Source organism: Antechinus flavipes, chromosome 3 (genome assembly GCF_016432865.1).
Source record: "Antechinus flavipes isolate AdamAnt ecotype Samford, QLD, Australia chromosome 3, AdamAnt_v2, whole genome shotgun sequence".
NCBI lineage: Eukaryota > Metazoa > Chordata > Mammalia > Dasyuromorphia > Dasyuridae > Antechinus > Antechinus flavipes.
The window spans coordinates 15,085,698-15,102,238 of NC_067400.1; the positions used below are offsets into that span (position 1 = coordinate 15,085,698).

The following is a 16,541-nucleotide window of genomic DNA, read 5'->3' on the forward strand; positions in this document are numbered from 1 at the left end:
GATGCAGATTGGATCCAGATAACAGACCCATAGATGTAAAGGTGGAAGGGACAGACCTTGGAGGCCATCTGGTTCCGTTCCTCTCATTTTACACATAAAGAAACTGAGATCTGGAGAGCTGCAGTGCCATGATCATGGCGACGAGAGTAGGTAGTAATAAGGCTTATTTACCCATATGTCCTTCAGATTAGTTCTTGAGAAATACAAGGGGTATAGGAAATGAATGGTGATATTTTCTATAGCCTTTCCTCTGCACAACCACCTTGTTTGAGGGACCAATGCTGTCTGTGTTATTTTTTATAGCCAGAGAGGGCTTTGTAGGGGTTTTAATGCCCCAGTGCCCAGCAATCAGCAAGCACCTCTTGTTCCATACATGGAGTCATGGATACGACTAATTCAAAGGCTCTTGAATTGTTTTAAGACTTTGAAATCATGATTAGGGATTTTCTTTTTCCTGGATGAATCAAACTGAATTATGGATCTCAAGAAAGCGAATCAGTCTCTTAGGCAAGTCTCTTGTGGACAACATGTTCTCTATGAACTTCAAGAGATGCTTGTCTTGTCGGGAATGCACATCACTAGGGGGAAGCTGCCAAGGTGAGATGGTTTGTATTTTTTCCAGGTCTTCTGTAACCAAGAGTCAGATGTGAGAAATTAAAACTAAAGATTAGGCAACTTTTACTAAAAGCAAGTTGTCCCTTATTAAAATATTTAAAGAACCTTTCAGTCAGTAACTATCATTACTATTATTACAACTTGTATTTAATACTTGCTGATGAAATGTTCACCAGTTTAGAAGATATGCCATTCACTGGCCCTGAATTCATAGTGGGCCCCAGACACTTGACACTTACCAGTCATTTAACCCTATTTGTCTTGCAAAAAACAAAACAAAACAAAACAAAAAACAAAAAAAATATGCTTGCTAATCTTTGAGCTCTGCTAGGGGCATTGGCCATGGAAAAGGAGTATGTGTCATTATCTCCTATCCCTTCTCTGGGAGATGGGATGGCTTGGTGTCCATAGCAAATGCTTCTATGAGGTTCAATGGAGGGAGCACTAGCCTTCAAGTCAAGAAGATTCGAGTTCAAATGCAGCTTTAGATACTTAATAGTTGAGTAACTGTGGGCAAGTCATTTGACTCAGGCTACCTCTGTTTCCTGATCTGTAAAACTGGAATAATAACAGCACCTGTCTCTCAGGATTGCTGTCAAGATTCAGCGAGGTATCTGTAAAGTGTTTTGTAAACCTTAAAGTACTCTATAAATGCTAGCTATTATTATTAGGTGGTTAATAAATTAGCTAAAGTATTTATCAGAGGAACAACCTATTTGTGTTTCCACCATCACCGCCTAACCTCTACCCATTCTCATTCACCCTCAGCCCCAAGGTACCATCACATCCTGTCCCGATCTAGCTTTCCTACGGCAGCCTCCCATCAGCTTTCAACTCCTCCTCTTTATCTTGCTCTTTGTGGCTAAACTCCAACAATGGCAGATGAACATTTTAAGCCAATTCTTCAAATATGAACCACTGAGTTCTTCCTGAAAGTGTAATAATACTGTTATTGCATGGGCTTTATCTTAGTACTGATCTGGTTTTTTCTTGGCTTTATTTTTTAATGTACAGGAGATCCAGTCTGGTCATCACAACCAAACTCTACTGGGGTGGAAAGTAAGTAGATTATACGTGACTCTCAGCCCAATAGAACTCTTCCGTAGCAATGCATTTAGAAAACAAATATCGTCCGCTTATTGAAATCCATGGGAGTAATCTTTTTCTCACCTAATGGTAATATGTGAAAAATGAATGTTTAACAAAATAATCTGCCTCGCGTTAGACTTGGGCAAATGAATCAGGAGAAGTGGAAGATGACATAACGGCTTTGTGGGATGTTTGGGAAGCCGAGGAGATTTCCAAGCAGTTATTTTCACCTATAATCTTGATCGTGATTCAAGTTTCTGCAAGAGCAAATAAGCTCAGATTTTCAGAGGAGGAAAGTCCCTCCAACCTGCCAAAATGCACAGCAGTTTTATTGCAAAGTGAGAAAGATCTGGCCTGCCCTGGGTTTGTGCTGTGATCCCTCCTCCCTGCGTGAGGTTGGAGAACTACAGTCAAAAGAACTATCTCATTGGAGACAAAAATGGGGTCTCTAGGTTACTCGTGTTCAGGTCAAATGAAAGAAAATTCCTCCCTTTGTGGTGGACATGCCCAACTTCATAGGGTGAATTGACTTCTGCTGCTCCCTTCTTTCATTTCGAGTTGTAGTTATATGGTCTGCAATTTTGGAAAAATGCATAACCCCTTAAACCCTACCATCTACCGGTATATTCGATTGGTCTGTGCTATTCTCATGAAATGTGGGAAACCAAAGGGGTCTGGAAGGCCCTTATTGACTCCCTGTGATTGATAAATTGATAAAATCCAGGGAAAGAGTCTTGTCTTGACTATTCCACGAGGAGAGAAGATATATATTATCGTTGCTTCTTTGTAGCTACTCACAATGAATATGAAGTTGGGGAGATAGAATTTAGATTTCTACTCTAATGCAGTCTGAATATAAATAAAGCAGCACCACATATGAATAATGTAGATTTATAGCATCTGCCTTGTTCTATTTTCTGAGCCTATTGTTTTGGTTTTTGCTCTGGACCCAAAGCCTGGCTTATATTTTAGGAACTGCACAGAGAAACAACAGCCTGCAAGAATGATTGCTTAGTTGAGTAATATAGTATTATCTAGTTTACATAAGAAATAAGGGCTGGATGGTTTATTGTTGTCTTTTACAATAGAGGCTGTCCAAAGGAAATTGGTGCAGCAGACACATTTCATCCACAATTTAAATTTATGGGCTAGTAGACTCGCTTCTGCCTACAGTATTAGGCAGGAGAAAACCCTGTTTAAGAGCCATGATGTTCCTGGGACCCTGAACTATGGCAGGCCGGTCCTTAAAGTGTTCAAAAGAAAATATATTTCTAAGTAATCTTAATGGTTAAATGGTGACTCCCAAATGTAAACATCGGGAAGTTGGAGGGAGCCATAGAGTGCAGAGTGAGTTCCCAGAATCAGAGGCAGACAGCAGTAAACTGAGCTGTGGCTGAAAGGCAAGGCTTCCCTCTGGAGGTAGTGTGGCAGAATGCTGGCTCCAGAACCCAAAGGGCCTGCATTCACATTCTGGCCTTGCCACTTATGATATTGAGGATCCTGGTTAAGCCAATTCACGTCAATGAGAATCATTTTCCTCATCTCCAAAAATTCTTCATAAAACTTGGTGAGATACAAATGTGAATTATTTTTATTAGGATAAATCAAAAAGCTCTTGCCATTTGGGAAGTCATAGGTCTCTTGGCAATCTGGAGAAGCTTATGGAAGGGATCCCTTCTTAGAATAATATTCTTCAAAACTAAAATAAATGCATAAGATTGCAAAGGAAATCAATTATATTAAAATAAACATATCAAATTATTTTTTAAAAATCTGTTCACAGATCTCAGGGCTGATCTAAAATGCTCTCTGACATCTCTTCTGTCTTTGAAATCTCTATGATCTGGATTTCCTTTCATAGAGGAGTGAATTGCATCAACATCTTTTGGTTCAACAAAATAGGGATCAACAAATGATTCTTGGGAGAGCTCCCCAAGTTTTTTTAAACCTGAAATTCTCTGCAATTAAATTTTACTTCAGTTTCTATGAAAAAGAACAATGATTCTATGATAGCAATAATTAACATTATCACATGTAATTATAATAATAATGTGATGCTAACAGCTCACATTTACATAGCAGTTTACCATTTCCAAAATGTTTTCCTTATAATAACATTGTGATGTACATTTTACATACGAGGAAACTGAGTCACAGAGGTTGAGTGAGCTACTCAGGGTCAAACAGCTAATGGGTTTCAGAGGTAAGACTCAGAGAAATATGGTTTTTCCATCTTAAGAACAAGCTTCTCTCTCCAGAAAAATCAATAAAGCAATTAACATATGCCTTCTCATTTGGCTAATGACCTCAGCAATGATGGCTTTTATTTCCGATGTTGCCCAGCACTATTGTGTTGTGAACACCTGATCCATACTTCTTACTGAAGTGAATTTGAGAAACAAATGTTTGCCTACCATCCTCCCAGTACAAATCATCTTCAACCTTACCCAGCATTCCCAAATGCCAGTCTGCTCTGCCAAGTAAATTACCTGGCCAACAACTCCGTATCTCCCTCCTCCCGCCCTCCACCCCGAGTCTCCCCAGTTCCTGCCAGACATCACCAAGGAAACTTCAGTCACTGTGTGTAATAGAGTTATATTTGACATTGTGCCTTTGAAGAAATGATGTCGTTTGATTAAAATCATTAGTGCCCCTCTTCCTACTCTGCCCCCAAAGAAAAGAACCTGGGCGGAGTTGAAGTGCTACAAAACCCTGTGTGGGTGCTGGGAATGTCCCTGAGTTTTAGGGGAAGAACAGCATGGTTGGAGATAAGTAGCAATGTCCCCGTGACCATCCGTGCCTAATTTATCTCACCGGGACATCAATGGAAGGGGGCTCAGTTCACCGAGAGCCAGCCACCTCACGGGTCTCTGCCCGCCCAGCGCTCAGTATTTGCCGAGAACAGGGTGTAAAATTAGCAGGTCTGCCTAAGTGAGAACATTTTTCTTCAGTGCTCCTAGAACAGGAAAAAAGCCCTATCCAACAGCCACCCCCACTCAGTCCTTTGCCTCTTTTATCTTGGCAGAGCTGAAACGGAAAGAGGATTGTCACGAAAACACATCATTGAAGGTGAGTACTCTTTCTTCTCTTCCACAGTATTTTGTGAATTAATGATTCAGGAAAGGAAAAATCTTGACCGCTGAAACCCCAAACAGCCTGACAGCCCCATGGCCACATAAAAGGGCCATGGTTGTTCCAATTTCTGTAAATGTCACCAAGAGAGAAAAGATGGAGTTGGAGAAAAGATGGAGTTAGCGAAGAGTCACCGTTCTGGAGGCACGGAATGGTGAAAATGGCGCTTGGAGGCAGCTCCTCTTTCTGATCATTAACGAAGGCCACAGTACAGAGCCATAGTTAAAGGGACCTTGCAACTCATCCTCTAGTACAAGGTCCTCATTTTATTGAGGAAGAAATTGAGACCTGTTGACTTGTAGGGTGACGTTCTAGGTCACGCAGGCGACCTGCTGCCAGAGTTGGGGTGGAGCTCAGCTGATGCGAATTCCGTCAGCCTCCTTTCCTCAGGATCCCAACCATCCCTCCCACCGCATGGTGGTCCCTGTGCTCAGCACAGCCTGGAAGACAATCCTGGGAATGGAAGAAGCTATTTCCCATTTGGAGGTTAGGGGAAGGCTCTTGTATAGAGCTTAAAAAGAAGTCTTTCATAAAGAGGGCAATGATGATAATGAGCATTTATAGAGTTCTTTAAAATTTCAATTCCATCTTCACTGTAAGATCTTGATGAGGCGAGGGGAAGGGAGGAGAAGGAGAAATCCTCAAAGGGAGGACTTGAGACAATTAACTGGGGTTTCTTTAAGAAAGTCCCTTCACTCCTTAATTCCAGAGCAGAATTTCTGGCCAGACTCTTGTATTTCTTAGAAATGAGAAATATTTTTCAAATTTTCTATAAGATAGAATTACATTAATATAATTACAATATTTTATATAAATTTATGTAATTATATTATGTAATATAATTATATAAATATAATACTTATATTATAATAATTCTAATTATGGAATTATGGAGAAAAGTTTTCTAGATTTTTTTTTCATTAAGTTGGTGGTCACTCTTCCATCTACCTCTCAGTTCTCCCTTTGTTTCCTTTTGTAATCTCCTCATCGAGGTGCTGATTCTCTACTTCTAATTCATGGTTTATTTTTACTTGTTCATTTATTCAGTTTAATTCAACAAACCTTTATCCAAAGCTTGCTATATGAAGGGCATAGAGCCAGCACCTGGTGATACTGAGAAAAACAAGCAAAAAAATTGTGAAAAAAAAACCCAATCCTTAGGGAGTTTACAATATGTGCATAAATATGAAGATATGTATAAGATATGAAGTCAGTTCAAGAGGAGAGATAGTGGTTTGTCAGATCTCCCAGGTTTTATTTACTAGATTCTAAAGGTTTCTGCCCACTTCTCTCCTCCTGCCTAGGAGAATGTCCACCCACTAGGCACTTGTTAGATCTTTTATTTTAGTGCCATTTCTTGTTCTTTCCTTAAGGAATAAACTTATATGAATTTAATTCAACAGGTATTTATTAAGTGTTTACTGTCAGATCTCAAACATTTCCAAAGAGCATGATAAAGTATATTTTACCTACATGAAAATATTGTAATAGAGATAAGAATTAGAATTATTATAATATAAATACGTTATATTTATGCAATATTATAATTTTCTTGATTAATATAATTGTGTTATAATAACATAATATGATACAACACTTTAAGGTTTATAAAGCACATTATAAAGATTATATAATTTGATTCTTTTGACAATTCTAGAAGAAGGTAGGTGTTGTTATCCCCATTTTACAAAGAGGAAACTAAGACAGAGGTTAAGTGGCTTGCCCAGGATGACACAATTTGGAAATATCTGAGGCTGAATTTGAACCCAAGGACCAGGGCTCTGTCCATTTTGTTCATTAGGTAATTTAATTTTTATCACCATCATTGGTTTGGACCATGCTTGAGTTCTCTCTACTCTTTTATAAGTTGGTTCCTTCTATCCACAGTGCCTCTATGGAACTCACAGAGTTGATTAAGGACACCGGACAGTTACAGAGCTTGTTCAGTATAGATTGAAAGCAAGACTTGAACCCAGTCTTCTTGTCTCCTAAGTTGACTCCAGCTACAGCATCATGATGCTTTTTTATTGTTATTGTTATTAACTGTGACCTGAATTGATTACTTCTTTGTTATTGTTTTATAAGAAGTATATAGATATATATACATATAGATATAACCTTGAGTTCTTGTCACTGCTCAATCCAACTCTAAGCATAGGAAATTTCATTGCCAAAATAAATCTTCTTGCTGCTGGAGCAAAGGGACATATTTTGGCCGTGAAGGGATTCTATAGTTATTCTTAGACAATATAGGAAAGAGCTAAGTCTAAAGGAACAGAAGAACAGAAGTTAATTACTATCACCACCCTCTAAAGGGGAAAATCAGGGATTTTAAAAAATGATATAAAATGGAAACTGGCAAGAAAGGCAAAGAAAGACAAAATTGAACAGCATAAAAAAGAAATTGAGAAGGACTGATCCTGTATACTAAGAGATAAAGCAGATAATTGAATTCCCATTATTTTAATCTTCTCTAACATTTGTGCATAAATTCAGAATCTTTTTTTTGTAAAGTCAGTTTTATTGAGACTTCATAAAGCTTGATAGCAATGCCCAAAATTTGCCTCCCTCAACTGAATTTGATAGTTTTTTTTTTCCTGAGGAGTTAATCTCTCTAGAAGAATAAATCAGTTTAGTCCAAATGAGCACTGTCCCAGATCTGAACATTAACTCAAAACAGAAAACTTTTGAGATTTAAGAACTAGGTTAAAAAAAAAAGATTTTATAGTCTACAGTTTCATCCAAGGATGAGAGATAGAAAGATCCCACTTTTCAGAATATTTATGGCCAGACTATAAGGAGAAAATCTTAGGGATGCTGAAGGAAGACAAACACTAGATCTTTGGAAAATATAGAGAAACTTCTAGCTCAATAGGCAAATTTTTCTTCAGCCTTTGCACCTGGATTGCCAATAACCAGAAGTACCATTTTGGTGGATGCTATTTAAAAGCAAAGATACTGAATAAAATCCTTATTTTCTAAGAAAGGAAGGAAGGAAGGAAGGAAGGAAGGAAGGAAGGAAGGAAGGAAGGAAGGAAGGAAGGAAGGAAGGAAGGAAGGAAGGAAGGAAGGAAGGAAAGAAGAGAGAGAGAGAGAGAGAGAGAGAGAGAGAGAGAGAGAGAGAGAGAGAAAGAAACTCAGCTAGGGCTTCTGGTGATTGACTAACATCACTGACAATAAACAAAGTCTAACATTTCACATGCTGATCTTCACAGACAGAACTCGAATTTCTCCAGCCCCTATGTGAATTTGACCTTTGCCTTGGACCTTCATGAGACTCAGTCTCCCGCAGCATTTTCTTCACTGGCTTGTTTATTGAGCACTGCCTCCTGGGGATTCCATCTGTTTTGTTTTTCTCCCCATCTTATTCTCCATATGTATATATTCAACCCAGCTTCCTTCGCTTTCATTTTTGATGTTCTGAACTTATCCAATGAAGAGGAATGAGAATTTCTAGAGGATAGGATAGATAGATAGCCTTTGAGATAGAAGCCAAATTTACATATATCTGGGGAAGAAGGGAAAGGATTGACTTTAGCCAAGCAATGTAGTTTATGAAATAAAAAATGAGCTTTACTTATATATAAATGGACTTTGAAAATCTCCCATTAAAGGCTTCCCACACAATGAATACAAAGTCTTTGTCTTTGTTCCAAATAGGTGCGACATTCTTTAAGATTTCTAGGATTGAAAAAAAAGAATATTCATATAAGTGGAGAATCGGAGCTCAAAGGGGACCCTGGAAGCCATCAAGCCCATCCTCCTCATTTTACAGATGAGGAAACTGAGTCTTGTAGGCAGTGTCATCTGGGGTGGCAAGTATTTAAGGCAGGATTCAAAAACAGGTCTTTCTAACTGAAGATCGAATGTTTTCTTTACTATTCTAGTGGTTCCAATTTAGTGGTTCAGAAATGGTCCAAGAGGTTCACACTAAATATTCTTTATAATCATAAAAAATATTAGGAATAATATATTAAATTACTTGGGTGAAGATCACAAAACATTACTGTTGTTAAAATTTAAGCGAGTCGCCAGGTTTACAAAGCTAGTCAGTATCTGAAACTGGATTGGATCTCAGATTTTCCTGACTCCTAGCTTTTTATCCATTGTATTGTCTTGATATCCGAGGAGCTCAGAAAAAGCCTCTTGTGAAAGGTAATATCTGAACCTGAGCTTTGAAGGAAGCCAAGGATTCTAAGACCTAATATGGAGCTGGCTTTATTGTTTCAGAAACACTCACAGAAGTTATTTTTCGCTCCACCCCATGAAAGCCCAGGCAGGGATAACCTTGGGATTTTGGTATGTCCTTGACAATGAACATACTGTCCTTGCTTTTTGGGGGTAGGGAGCATTTGCAGAAGAAATTTGATAAAAGGCTTTTTTAAAAAAGGATTAACATTGTAAATATTCTAGATCCAAGCCAAGACATCCAAATTCAAACCTAAAAGCTGGAAATCTGATATAAATGTATAAGCGATATAAAGGAAGCTTCCCCTGCCAAAGGAATCATTTCAAGGTTCCTTTAAGTAACACAGGACCCACAATGCTTTGAGATTATAATTTGACCACCCCAAAATCCTTTAATCTGCAACTTCTGGGACATATATTTTGCACTTTCATCTGGATTTCTAACAGCAACCTTTGGGGGTCACATCTAAACAAACATTAACAACTTAATGGGTTATATTCATATAGTAGGGGGGAAGTACTATATTGAAAAAGAAACTAGAAAGTGATACCACAAAACAATGAAGATTATTTAAAGGAAATAAATTCTTTTTAGGGTAAACTTTATCTAGAAAGGTTCTACAGCACAGATTTTCTGGTAAATTCAAAGAAAACACATTGATTTTCTTTTGAGAAATGTTTTAGGAATGTCCAGATACCCATTGGGATGATTGAAGATACTCTAGGTGAGAATATTATAGAAACAGAGGAGAAATTTCTAGCTTAGGGGTGAAGGCAGGTATGAGAATGCAGAATAGAGTCTACCCTTCATCCCTAACCATCTATTGACATCTCAGTGACTAAAATATTTCCCAAAACAGTACTTGGACCCTTCACTATCCTATCAAGAAGGGAGGAAAAAAAGGTGGTTGGCTTAGAAGAAGCTAAAAAGCCAAATCCAACCAATCAAATTGAAATTTATGAGTTTCATTTAACACACAATGAATTTTATATACATAATCAAAAACAAATTTAAAATGTTGAGTCCTCCTATGTAATTAAATAAGCTGATAAGAAAATACTGTTTCTCAGGAAAATGAGGTAAAATATATCTTTCTTTTGGGTGCATTAAATCATACTCCACATAACATTTCAGGAAAATGATCGTTTTAAAAAAAAATTAATTAATTTCTCTGACAATTCACAGCAAGTGGCCAAGTAATTAGAACTAGGAAATGGCTATAAGGCCCTGAGGTCTTATTCTCATTTCTCTCACTATTTTCCTATGTTTTTAAATTGTTGTTTAAAAAAAAACACTCTGAATGTATTTGTTGTTTTTCTAAAGCATGAGGAGAATAAAAACGGTAGAATATCTGAGGGTTCTATAAACCATTATATTTGTGCATTAGTGTTCTAGCTCAAGAACTCAATTCATTTCCTCGTAAATTGTAATGTTCCCATTTGTCTATTCTTGGATTTAATTTTTATTCATATTTCTGCATATTTTCCTATATATTTCTGACACTGTGTGATCCCTGGGCAAGTGATTTAGCCTTGTTTAATCTCAATCAACTCCCCAGAATTTATTTTCTTTTTTCCCCCAATAATATTTTATTTTTCAAAATACAGGCAAAGCTGGTTTTCAACTTTCACCTTTGCAAAATCTTGTATTTCAAATTTTTCTTGCTCCCCCCTCCCCAAGAGAGTAAGCAATCTGATATAGATTAAACATGTGCAACAGAATTTATTTTCTAAGTAGTAATATGTACTCTATAGGTGATGAATAGAGTTTCCTACTTAAACACTCACAGGTCCTTCCCATGTTACATAATCCCAATGTATCTCTGAGCTACTGGGAAATGATTTTGTTCTTCAATAAAAATAACACTGAATTGGAGTCCCAGAACCTGTCAGTTACTCCCAAAATCCCTAGATTTTTACCTCTCAGGATTTCAGGGTCTTCATCAGAATAATGAGGGAGAATGGCTAGTTGGATGCTGAGTTTCCTTCTAGTTCTAACTGGTTATGTTTTTAAACTCTCTGAGCCCTAGAGACAGAACTAAAAGGAATCACTGAGATCATTTGCTCCAGGTTCTTGATCTTTTTATGTCATCGACCCCAGTCATATTCTGGTGATGCTTACAGAACCCTTTTCAGTGGATAAAACTAAAAATAGAATCAATTAATCAATCAATAAACATTTATTAAGTCCCTACTATGTGTCCAGCATGCTGCCAAGTATTGGATTACAATAGAAACCAAATATGTTGAAATAGTTACTACAATAATCAAAAACAAACTCACTAGCATCAGATGAAGACATTCCAGTCCTACTCTGTTATTTTCTATCTAAGGAACCTGAGACCCAGAGAGATTAAGCTTAAGATAAAAATATATTTTTATCTTTAAGTACAAAAGAGAAGCTGTCTTTCTTCTTAAATCTGACTCTGAACATGACTCCCCACTGAAACAGCATTCAACTCCCCCAACATTTTTTGATTTCAGGTTCAAGTGTGTTTGGTAATCCAGTTACTAATATAACTGAGAAAGATGGAAAATCTATAAAAGATGCACTGAGAAGCACCTTGATATATTTTTTTGATGTGGCAGCTTATGTCCTTTCATTTATTAGAATGTAAGCTCCTTGAGCAGAAGGTCTGTTTTTCCCTTTCTTTGTAGCCCCAGCATTTAGCCCAATGCTTGGTACAGTAAGTGCTTAATAAATGCTCGTTGATGTTGACTTGTTCGGTATTGACCTAGATGTTTCCAATGTCACGGATCTTATGTGTGTGTGTTTCTGTTGCTTCTTCCAGGACTGAAGGGGTCCCTTCAGAGACTGCAGCTAGAATATGTGGATGTCGTTTTTGCCAATCGACCTGATAGTAACACACCCATGGAAGGTCAGTACTCCCTGGTTTAAAAGTGGTTGAGCCTGCTTGATACCCTGAATTGGAACCAATTCAGGAGGGGCCAAGTGAATGTGAAATCATCACTGCCCTCAAAATCTTATAGATCCTCAATTTTTACCTTTAGGCCAAGGGTGTGTTTATCCTATAGATTTTTAAGACAGTTCATAAAAAGCTTATGGCTCTCTTGTTAGAGTAATGTTTATTAGTTGAATTCATAATTGAAGAAAATGCTAATTTTCACTTAAAGACTAATAAAACTAAAGATTTTTTTCCTATCTACATTTCTGGACTTCCTAAAATCTATCCATGGAATCTTTAGGGCTTGGTGGACCTCAGTTTAGGAAGCACTGCTTCTGACTAAACATTGCAATTTTCTTAAAAAAGAAAAAAAAGGGGAGGGAATGGGAGAAAAAGGAGTTTGCTCTCTTCACCACGATAACGTGTTCACTTTCCCAGGTGTAACCCCCTGTTCGTAATTCCACTAAACAAAGAGTTAAATTAATTACCAAGGAACCTTTTACCTGATCATTTTTATGTCAGATTTGGTTCTTCCTGCTCCTTAACTTCCCTAGGTCCACCGATATTTCTGTCTCTAGCAATGAAAGCCAGGAGGATTTACTTCAAGCAAAAATCCAACAGGAGATTATTGCTGAGGCCCTGTAATACTCCTCAGCAAAGTTAAATCCAGGAATTTCAGCTGAATGGGGAAAGAGGAAGGAGGGGGAAGGGACACCCCAGGATAGTCACCTTAGTCACATGCAATTGGACCAATTATGGCAGTCCATGGATGCCCCAGCTCCTTATTCTAATAACCCCTTTCCTGAGGGGAAAGGCTTGCTGATGAGAGAGCCCTAAGCCAAAATTCAGTCACTAACTGCTCACAGTCACCATATTTAAAAAAAAAAAAAAGAGCTACCATATTATTTCATTTTCCCCTCTATGGCTGCTTCAAACAATGGTAAACATTTGAAAATATAATTCAATTTATTTCCATTTATCAAGCATTCCTAAGTCTGAGGACAAGGACAGAGAAAAAACCCAGTGGGTTGTAATAATGTCCTTTCTAACCTTGCATCTATGATTCTAACCTGCCATAGTGCCTGATATCTAGTAGATATTTACTAATTTAATAAGTGTGTGTTTGATTGAATTGAAACTCATAAAGTGCATGTGAAGGGTTTAAGGGTTTAATGGAGGTAGGAGGGCACAGATGATTTTGGGGCCTAGAGCCTTCTGGTGAAACATCCCATTTAGCATGCCAAAAAAAATCCATTTCTGCCTGAGATCTTGCTGGTTGTCTGAATTTTGGAGGGTAGGAGTTTGCTGCACATGAATGCCTCGATGTCAAAAGAATAACATTATTTTGAAAGGGGGAAATACTTCCTTTTTAAGACTAGCTATTTGTTAGAACAAATCAAAAGGTATTACAAGCTTAATAAGATCAATAGGATACTATTCTCTATTATATATAAAATCACGGCACCCAAGGGAAATTCGCAAAACTTTCCAAGTAAGGGGTAACTTTAATGGGCTACTTGGCTGAAATCACATTGTCATCTTATGTCACGATTGAAGCTCTAATGGGGTAAGTCCAGTGCCATCAAGCCAATGGGTCTGTATTTAAGCTCCCATGCTACACCCATCCCCATCACAGGCTGTACTGGGGATGTAACCTGAGTAAGAGCCAGTTACTATCCTGAAGAATCTGTGCTCTGAGTAAGGAGTTAAGAAAAATGTGTAAAGAATTAAAGAGTAAATAAGACCTTTTAAAGAAAAGGTCTAACGTCTTATAGAGGAAGGAGAGGAAATGCACAATCAGGGAAGTCATCTTGGAGGAGGTGATATTTAAATTCAACCTTGACAATTTGGGTGGGTGGACAGCTCTGAACACAATATGTAGTATTTATTATATAGGCTTTCTTGAATGTAAAAGAGGATTCAAAATATAAAGCAATAAATTTCCATTTCAAAATAAAGGAGGACCTTCCCATTTGCAGATATACAGTCTTGAGATTCCCTTAAACAGGGAAATTATTACCTATTGAGCTTTGGCAATACCTGTAGAGAAAAGCCCTCACTCAGGGACCAAAATCTAATGTTAAATAGAGGTCATTGCAGACATAGTCTTCACAGAGTGAGTCCTGTATCCCACAGGAGCTACAGAGCATCCATAAAAGGCATCCATGCTTCTGCACTGGGTGTGCAAGACACTAGTGGGCTCTGTATACTTGGTCACCTTCCAATGGGAACTCACAAAGCCACAAATACTTCCTCCGTGAACCTAATGCCACTGAACCCGGCAAGATTACCACCGGCATCATGGAACGTCGTTATTGTTCCAAGTTCATGATGCTCTCTAAGGAGTGGTGGGGATTCACCACGAGTTGATCAGGTCCAAGAATATGGCCTGCTGAGAAACCAGGAGTCACCTTCCTGCTCAGGAGCGGGTGGTGGAATATCACCCATTTTAAGGAAAGTCCAGTCCCACCGACACAGTGGCTGATGGCAAGTATGGCATTTTGTGGCTGATGGCAAGTATGCATTTTGTTTTTGTGGGGTCGAGATTAGCCAGGCTCATCCATGAGCAATTTCTCCCACTGGATATGCTCCCATCTGAGTCCCTGGGAGAACAATACTTGTGCCTTTTGCTTTTAGGAATTAATGACTCTGCCGAGTCTTAAGGCTTATGTTAGTTGCTTGTTAGATTCCAAAAAATTCCAGAATTTGGAACTAGTTTCTGGAAACACATTTTCCTATTTAGCTTTTTCTACCAGATGTGTAGTGATAACTCTGTTCTCGCTTGCCTAGGGCAAGGTCAGTTATAGGGGTCTTCTTCATTTTCTAGGGGTGCCCAAGAGAATTGAGGGTAAAACTCCAATGCCATTGGCTCAAACTTCTATTCTAGTGTGTCCCCTTCACCATTAGTATCCAAATTCTGCTTTAAAATAAACATCAACTATCTTTTACCAAAAGATCTTTATTTCAAAGATATAGCAAGAACAGAATCACATGGTTTTCCCTCCCAACTCCAAGTTGGACTCAAATAACTGAGTTTGAATATAGCATTGGTCCGACAAGTTCAGGTCCAAACGATGCACCAAAGCTGGATGAGTTCCTGTCTTAGCTACCCATGGGACGAGCTCAGATGGTCCCTCCTTCTTAAGACGTGGAAATCCAGCTGAAAAAGCCGGCATTGATTCAAGTACAGGATCACAGGTTGTTTGCTTACCTGAGCTTTCAAGGCTCGCAAGGTAATAACCGTCTCCCTCATCGAGACTATAAGAGCAAACACTGTGACAAAAAGCTTTGTATTTCCACCCTGTTGACCCTAAACAGGGAAGACTTGATGCTCTCTCCCTTATCTCTGCCAGGTAGAAAAAAGGCAAATTAGGGGAAGGGATAGATTCCAGCTGACTAATGCCTTTTGAATGTATCCCAGTTCCAGCTCTGCAATTGCTGCCAATCAAAGACACTCCTCCTCACCACATGGTTAGTGGACCAGAACCAGTTAGTGAAACTGCACCTGCTCCAAAGTCCAATGGGGATTGCAACAACCCAACACTCTGAACAAGCTCATAGGCTTAGTAAGGAGCCCCAGTTGTATATTCAATAAGTGAAAAGTACTGGTAAGATAGGACAGCTAGTAGCTCAGTGGAGAGAGTACTAGGTCTGATCAAGAGGACTATTATATAGGCTTTCTTGAATGTAAAAGAGGATTCAAAATATAAAGCAATAAATTTCCATTTCAAAATAAAGGAGGACCTTCCCATTTGCAGATTGTCTTGAGATTACCGTAAATAGGGAAATCATCTTGCTGAGTTCAAATCTGGCCTCAGACACTTACTAGCTATGTGACCCTGGGCAACTCACGTAACTCTTTTTGCTCAGTTTCTTCATCTATAAAAGGAGTGGAAAACTATTCCAGAATCTTTGCTGAGAAAACACTAAATAAGACTTGGACACAATTTAAAAGTGACTGAATGACAACAGCTCGTGAAATGTGGGTGGTTCAGAGAGGTAAGGAAACAAATATTTTGAAATATGGGGCTAATTTTTGTCTTTTAAAATAGGAGAGGTAGTCACTATATTCTGTCTAAATGCTGAAAAATCTACAATTTATTTTTCTTTTTTCAAAATGAGAATGTAAGCTAATTGAAGGCAGGTTCTATTTCATTTTTCGTCTTTTGTGTCTAATATTTAGGATAGTGCCTTAGTACATAACGATTGAATTGAATTTTTATCTACTATAAAGCATTTTAAATAACATGGATATTGGTGTTTTATATAAAATGCAAAGTAAATTGCTTTAAGCAAACAGTTTCAGAAGTAAATTTTTGCTAACTCCCATACATTGCTCATCACATAGTTTTGCTGGAAGGCTGTGCTCATTGGAATGTTCTTTTACCACTCTGGCAATATGGTATCCCTCGTTTTTTCCATCCATGTAATTTCCTTTTTTTTTCTTTTACTGTTTTTTTTTTTCACTTGTGTCCAACTCTCTTCAGCCTTCTTTGGAACTTTTTAATATACTCAATTACTTGAAGGATGTATGATTTCATTATTCATCAGCATGAAAAACCCTCCAAATGAGTACTCCCTGCTTTGAGATTGATATCCATAGATACAACT

General features: G+C 38.1%; 1 protein-coding gene across 2 annotated transcripts in view; it reads left to right on the forward strand.

Moving 5' to 3' along the window:
- The window catches only part of KCNAB1 (potassium voltage-gated channel subfamily A regulatory beta subunit 1), a 409,613-nt gene that overhangs the window by 333,385 nt on the left and 59,687 nt on the right, over positions 1 to 16,541 (forward strand). For both annotated transcript variants that reach the window (XM_051983068.1, XM_051983069.1), the window contains exons 6-8: positions 1,630 to 1,674; positions 4,730 to 4,773; positions 11,817 to 11,903. In XM_051983068.1, coding sequence (XP_051839028.1) covers positions 1,630 to 1,674; positions 4,730 to 4,773; positions 11,817 to 11,903 — 176 coding nt within the window. The remainder of the gene's footprint in view (positions 1 to 1,629; positions 1,675 to 4,729; positions 4,774 to 11,816; positions 11,904 to 16,541) is intronic.